Below are 7,025 nucleotides of genomic sequence, written 5' to 3' on the forward strand. Positions count from 1 at the left end.
AATAATCACGAACAGAATGTTGGTCAAAATATGGATGTAAAGACCATTCTGGTGTGATCTTAGATGGAAAGGAGAAGTATGATATTCCCAGAAAAGCATACATCTGATGACATGTATGAGGAGTTCTTCAGGGAAAGAATTGGCAGGGTCCCCATTTTGTGGGTTGTAACCAAAGTGAAGGGGTTGAGCAGTTTTGAGGTCTGCCTTGGAAGAACTGTGATATTTCCTGCATCCAAAGAGATTGAAGGGGAACAATTAGGCTGGGGGAACTAGAGAATCTAACTGATATTTCCTGTGGTCTTGTGGCCATCATGCAAATGGATGCATGTAAGGGTAGCTTAAATGGTTGAAATGCGAGGTCCCGAGACGACTGGGTTGGTGGCATGCAAGGTTTGAAATCTGTTTGAGATTGCCATAGATAATCTAAGGCTGCCTGGGGCATATTACCTTTGGGAACTTTGGTTACAGTGTAGGCCAAGGAGGCCTTTATTGATATCCATTCTTATTTTTCTTTAAATATGGAACACTTTACGAATTTGTGTGTCATCCTTGCGCAGGGGCCATGCTAATCTTCTCTGTATCATTCCAATTTTAGTATATGTGCTGCCAAAATGAGCATTCAGGGTCCATTCTTTAGGGCCCAGGAAGTGGACCCAGGCCACTCCCAGGAGGCATCTGGGCATAGCCAACAATTGGAGGAATAGGTTGAATTGGCTGTTTGGAGGAGGTATTGTGCCTCCTTAGGGGAGCCTTAGTTTTATCAGTGGAAAGTGACAGCAAACAATATAAGAAGAGCAGAAGGGGAGTGATATTTCACAATGGGCAGGTCTTTTTGCTGTTTTGGATTAGAGCAAAATATGTGAGCATAGAAATCCACGTTTAGGATTTGATATATACTGAAAGAAGGTTACAATGAGAAAAACAAAGATCAACCCAAAAAGGGGTGATGATTTTATTGTGAGAGCAAGACATCAAGGGCAGGGACAGCTTCAAGTAAGTAATGATTTCTGACCAAGTAAATTCAGAGAAGTCACCCTGAAGGAAAAGGTTGAGAATGAAGTCTTGGAATTGGGAAGGAGAATCATGAGAATTTTGGGAGGAAGGTATCTAGGGAGTTTTTCTAAGATAATATCATAGAATGATTGAATACAAGAGAATGGGGATTGGCCAGATTCATGGGCCTCTACATCTCTGAGTGTGTATCACCTGAGTCTCATTTGAATAACAGGTGTAGATCTCGAATGGCTCGACGCTGTGCTTGGTGGAGGGCTCCTCATCTGTGGACTAAGCAGTCTTGATTCTGGCTCTTTCCGTCTCCGGCTGCCGTAGCGAGAGGAGCCGCCGCCATGTCCGCCCACCTGCAGTGGATGGTCGTGCGGAACTGCTCCAGCTCCCTGATCAAGAGGAACAAGCAGACCGACAGCACTGAGCCCAACACCCTGAAGGCTCGCAACTCGTTCCGCCGCAACGGGCTGATTCACCGCAAGACCGTGGGCGTGGAGCCAGCGGCCGACGGTAAAGGCGTGGTGGTGGTCATGAAGCGGAGATCCGGCCAGCAGAAACCCGCCACCTCCTACGTCCGAACCACCATCAACAAGAATGCCCGGGCCACCCTCAGCAGCACCCGGCACATGATCCGCAAGAACAAGGACCGCCCAGATCTGCGCATGGCTGCCATTCGCAGAGCCAGCGCCATCCTGCGCAGCCAGAAGCCTGTGATGGTGAAGAGGAAGCGGGCCCGCCCCACCAAGAGTTCCTGAGCACCTGCCCCTGCCTCTAAAGCAATAAAGATGTCAACCTCCTCAAAAAAAAAAGCAGTCTTGATTCTGGAAAGATGGATCCACAGGGAGAAGCCATGAAATGTTACCAATGTTGGAGTGGTCAGGAGAGCTTGATAGGGAACAGTCCAGACAGGTTCCAGTGACTTTTCGTCCTGTGAAAGAGTCTTAAGGTATACCCAATCCCTGGATGTAAGTTTTGGATGTATGTTACCTGAGAACGAGGGGTCAGGTTTTCAACTGCACTGGTTTTGGTGGTCATTAATGGTGGAGACAGTTTGCCCAAGGGATATAACATACTGTGTGAGATGGTGGCTTTCAGGGTCTAATAAAAGATTTGTCTGGAGGAAAGTTCTCCATAAAGAACCTAGAATGGGGGCGCCTGGGTGGCTCAGTTGGTTAAGCGACTGCCTTCAGCTCAGGTCATGATCCTGGAGTCCCGGGATCGAGTCCCGCATCCGGCTCCCTGCTCGGCGGGGAGTCTGCTTCTCCCTCTGACCCTCCTCCCTCTCATGCTCTCTGTCTCTCATTCTCTCTCTCTCGCAAATAAATAAATAAAATCTTAAAAAAAAAAAAAAAAAAAAAGAACCTAGAATAGATTGAGATGAGTTGTGGATTTCAGGGTGAAACGTGACCTTAATAATGCAAGGGGAAGGAGGGTCAGCCAAGATTATTGAGTTTCATGCATAAGTTTAGTGAGGAGCCTTTTTATGGTTTGGTTGGTCCTTTCCACCTTACAGGAGGACTATGGGTGCCATGCTGCCTACAGATGGTATGTTCTCTGGAGGACTTCACTAACTCCCTGTGTTATTTGAGAGCCAAAATCTGGGCCATTGTCTGACTGTAAAGAGCAGGAAAGCCCAAAACAGGAAAGGATATGATTGAGGAGAAGAGTGGGGACCTCTGAAGCCCTATCTGTTTTAGTGGGAAAGGCTTCAATCCATCCCATAAAGGTGTCTACAAATACCAATAGATACCTGAACCCTTTGCAGGTGAGATATGTGCTTAAAATCTATCTCCCAATTCTCCCCTGGTAGAGTCTCTCATCTACGGATACATTGAAGAAGTGGAAGAGGTTTATGGGCCCCCTCTGGTGTGATGGGACAACAGGTAGAACACATCTGGGAGATAGCCTGCAAGGTTGGGGGGATGTCCTGGTTTGCCTGATGCAAGTTATGAAGAAATTTCCGTTGTAACATTCCCTGGCGTAACAAGTTTATTATGGGGGCCTTGTAAGCCAACCTTCTGGGGTATGGGAAAGCCCTTTTAAAATGCCCATTGGGTTTCTTCCTGAGAATATTGTGGGGAAAAAGGATTTAGACTGGGAACCAAAGTGGCTTGAAGGGGCAGCCTGGCAACTGCCTTTGCTTGTCTCTCAGCTCTGTTGTTTCCAACAGAGACTGAGTCATTATCTTTTTGACGTGCCTTGCAATGAATAATAGTTATTTGGGCAGGGAGCATAACTGCCTCTAGCAAGGCCAAAGTTTCAGAGGTATGTTTAACTGGGGTATTTGGGGTCATGAGGAGGCCTCTCTCTCTCTAAATAGCTGCATGGGCATGGACCTCATGGAAGGCAGAAGCTGAAATGGTATAGGTTTAGTTTCATTTCTGTACCCAGTTGGGGGGCTCGGTAAGAGCTGCAATAAGTAAGCCATCAACTTATTGAAGTAAGGCACTGCCTCTGGGAAGCAGGTGGACAGATCCTTGGCTAGGGACTGTCCAAATAAATGTGGACTGTCCCTACAGCCCTGAAAGAGGGCGGTCCGAGTTAGCTGTTGGGTAACCTGGTGGTTACCTACCCAGCAGGACCTGAGTGGTCTTGCCACTCAAAGGCAAAGAGGAACTGGGAATCTGGGTACACTGAGATGCAGAAGAAAGCATCTTTTAGATCCAACACAGTATACCAGTGTCCAAGGGGATCAGTCCTAGGAGGGAATAAGGTTTAGGGACAATTGGGTGAATAGGGATAATGGCCTCATTGATAGCTCTTAGGTCCTGTACCATTCTGTATGGGCCATTGGACTGTTTTACTGCCACGATGGGGGTATTGCAAGGTGAACTGCAGGAAAGCAGAAATCCTGTTGCTAAGAATTTTCATGTGAATGGTTGTAGACCCTGTCTGGCCTCCGCACATAAGGGGTACTAGAATTTTGGGGGGAGAAATGAGGATCTTTTAGTTTTATCCTTATGGGGGTCGCTGATAGAGAACACCCTGGAAGGGAGGTGTCCCATACCTGTCTGAAGGGGCAGAAGGCTCAGAGGACAAGAATGCCAGCAGGGGGCAGTCAACCTCAGAAAGGCAAAGATCAGTTTGTACCTTTGGTCATTATGTCCCTTCCAAGTAATGGAGTGGGGCAATCAGGTAAAATGAGAAAGAAGGTGGTAAAGGTATCGTTACCCAAAGAACAAATTAATGGGGAAGTGAAACGTCCCATCTTTGGGGACCAGTCTCTGCCGGCGATGAGAATGGAGGCCTGGAAGTGACGCCTGAGTATTTGATAAGGGCAGAATAAGTGGCTTCTGAATCTATTAGAAATTCAATTTTGTGTTGTGCCACATCCAGGGTTACCTAAGGCTGTGCCATAAAGATGGAAAACATGCGAGCCTGCACAGCCTCTGGGCCCCGTCAATCAAAGGAGAGGAGATCGTCCTCCTGTTCCATTAGGCTCTTCATCATCGAGATACAGAGTTAAAGGCAGCTGCCAGTTGCCTGGAGTGGCCTTGGCTTACGGCTGTGGATTACCTGGGATGGCCTATGCTTGGGGCTCTGGGGCGTGGGATGACCCTCCTGCAGGTGGGAAGGAGGTACAGTCCTTTCTCTAATGCCCTGGTTGTTTGCAGGCCAGACAAGGCCCTGATGGAGGGGGCATTTGATGCTTCCAGGCCAGAGGCCCCCTGGAGACAATGGAAGCAGGCTTGAGGAACTCCTGGGGCATGGGGAGGCTTAGCGGCTCATACCTGTAATGATTTTTGCTCCTGGCTGGACCCAGAGAAGGGCAGGGAGCTAATGATAGCTGCAGCCGTGCCCTGGGCTTGCTGCTTGTCTCTCTGTTCCCTTTCAGCCCCTGAGGCTACCTCTGGGTTATTGAAGACCTTAAAGTCCATATCCAGAAGTATAGGGAAGAGGGTCTGAGGTCCCTGATTGAGTTTTGAAGCTTTTGTCTGATATCAGGGGAGGCCTGACTGATGAAATACATTGCTAATATTGCCGTGCCCTCTGGGCCCTCAGGATCTGGGTTAGTGTACTTTCTCATGGCCTCCACTAAGCAAGAATGAAATAAAGCAGGATTTTCATTCAGGTTTACAGGTTTTATGACTGCTTTTTGCATGCCCTCAATTAGGCAAATTATCATGCCGATTAATTCCGCCAGGGTCTCCTGCCCGATAATCCCATCTGGTGTTGGCATTGGGCCTCCCTGCACCGCCACCAGAACATGGTCAGGGATACAGGTGTGGGCCTCATTAGCCCAGCTCTGAGCCAAAGACTAGATACAGAGTCTTTCCTCATGGGTGCAGCATGTGGTAAAGATGATATGAATGTCCTGCCAGGTGAGATCAAAGGTACCATTTGGCTGAACCTGGTCAGAAAAAGGTGGGGAAGACTCACCACCAGGACTCATAGGAATGAATGTATTTTGCTGGTAAATCAAGATGGCAGCTGGATCGTACAGACAAAGGAAGAAAAGGGGTGGGGGGCAAACGAAGCAAGGTAGCTGAGAGTCAGATCAGGAAAGGGTCCCAGCAGAGTCCGTAACGTGGGAGGATCTGCCCTGGACAAGCTGTCACGGCCAGCTGTGCTGCACCGTGGGAAAGGAGGCCTCAGGGGGACGGAGCATAAAAGAGGAGAGGAGAGGGTCCTTCACCCTCACAGACATGGGCAGTTCCATCTGTTCATCCTCAGACCTTCAGACCACACTGAGGAGCCACCCCGGCCAGAGACCTTCAGTTGTCTGGGGAGTACAAGGGTTAGACTGTTGAAAGACCAAAAAGGGAAATGAGAGGGAGGGAAGGATCCCTCCAGAGGGCAAGAGGGGAAATCCCTCACCCTGTAGGGTGAGGGCAGCCTGGCACTTCAAATCCTCACCAAGGAGTAACCTCAGCTGGAGGTCGTCAGTTCCACAAGGAGCCAGTCCACTGAGGGAAAGTTCTGAGAAATTCCCAAAGAATCCAGGGACAGTCCCAGGCCAGCAGAGGGTCCCTGTATAGGCCACCAGATGTGGGGTGACCAACTGGGTGGAGGTTGGAGGGGCAGGCGGTGAAAGAATTCACCCCAGGCAGAGCAAAGCAGATGGAAGTTTATTGAATACACTGCAAGGGAGTGTCAGGAAGGACAGCAGAGAAGAGACTCTGCCACGAGGCATTGGGGGGTGGGGGGGTGGGAGGCTGTAGTTAAAGGGCGGGAAGTGAGGTGGTGTGGGAACGTATGGGATTTTCCTTTTTTGGTACCTGTGCCCAGTTGTAAGCAGCCCATTGGTCAGCTAGGGCTTATGGATATTTTGAGGTGGGTCATCTTATGAGCCTGTTTGTATTCAGCCCTGTGGTGGCCATGGGTCCTTTGACTTCACTCAGGTCTCCATCACTCAGGCCTATTGCCCAAAAGGGGGCCTCTTCAAGTGTGAGGCAAGATTTGAGTCAACCATCTCAGTAGAAGGCAGGATCAGAGACAGAATTATACCAGCAGAAACACCAGACCAAGGGAAATGGAGAAAACAGGAGGGATTGAAGGAAGGCTGTAAACATGTGTGTTAAACTTTGAGAAAAAGAAAGGTTGACTCCAGAGTCAGTTCAGAGATCAAGAAGGATGCCACTCCCACCATAGTTCCAGGGGCAAGCCTACTTCCTCCTCCTTTTCAGTGGACAAGGAGGCCACTGCTGATAATGGCATGAGCAAGGTCCCTGCAGAGAGCTGCAGGGGAGGGCCAGCCTGCAGAAACAAAGGAGGAAGGATGCCCTTAAGAACCATGGGGTGACTCAGCAGGCCTGGAAGGCAGAACATTAAAGCAAGGAGGATTATTTTTGAGCCTTAAGACTGAATGGAATTTGCACTCCCAGGCTTTGAACTAGCTTGGGGCCTGTCACCTCTTTCTTCTTTCCAGTTTCTCCTTTTTAGAATGAAAATGTCCCTCCCACACTTCTCCTACCATTGTGGTTTGGAAGCACCTAATCTGTCTGGTTTCACAGGTTCACAGCTAGAGACAAATTTTGCCTCCGGGATGAATCATACCGTGAATCTCATTCATACCTGAC

The 7,025-nt window shown here is 49.0% G+C and overlaps 1 protein-coding gene and 1 non-coding gene across 2 annotated transcripts; one reads left to right on the plus strand and one right to left on the minus strand.

Annotated features, from left to right (window-relative positions):
- Positions 1–512: 512 nt before the first annotated feature.
- On the minus strand, positions 513–619 carry LOC118017449. The gene has a single exon (XR_004681152.1). It is a non-coding gene; the product is annotated as a U6 spliceosomal RNA (small nuclear RNA).
- Positions 620–1,285: 666 nt separating this feature from the next.
- On the plus strand, positions 1,286–1,814 carry LOC118017412 (60S ribosomal protein L28-like). The gene has a single exon (XM_035015311.1). It carries the CDS (start codon positions 1,347–1,349, stop codon positions 1,758–1,760), a length of 414 nt encoding a protein of 137 aa, XP_034871202.1. The 5' UTR covers positions 1,286–1,346; the 3' UTR covers positions 1,761–1,814.
- The last annotated feature ends 5,211 nt before the right edge of the window (positions 1,815–7,025 follow it).

Source organism: Mirounga leonina, unplaced genomic scaffold, assembly GCF_011800145.1.
Source record: "Mirounga leonina isolate KUSES-001 unplaced genomic scaffold, KU_Mleo_1.0 Mir_169, whole genome shotgun sequence".
Classification (NCBI taxonomy): domain Eukaryota; kingdom Metazoa; phylum Chordata; class Mammalia; order Carnivora; family Phocidae; genus Mirounga; species Mirounga leonina.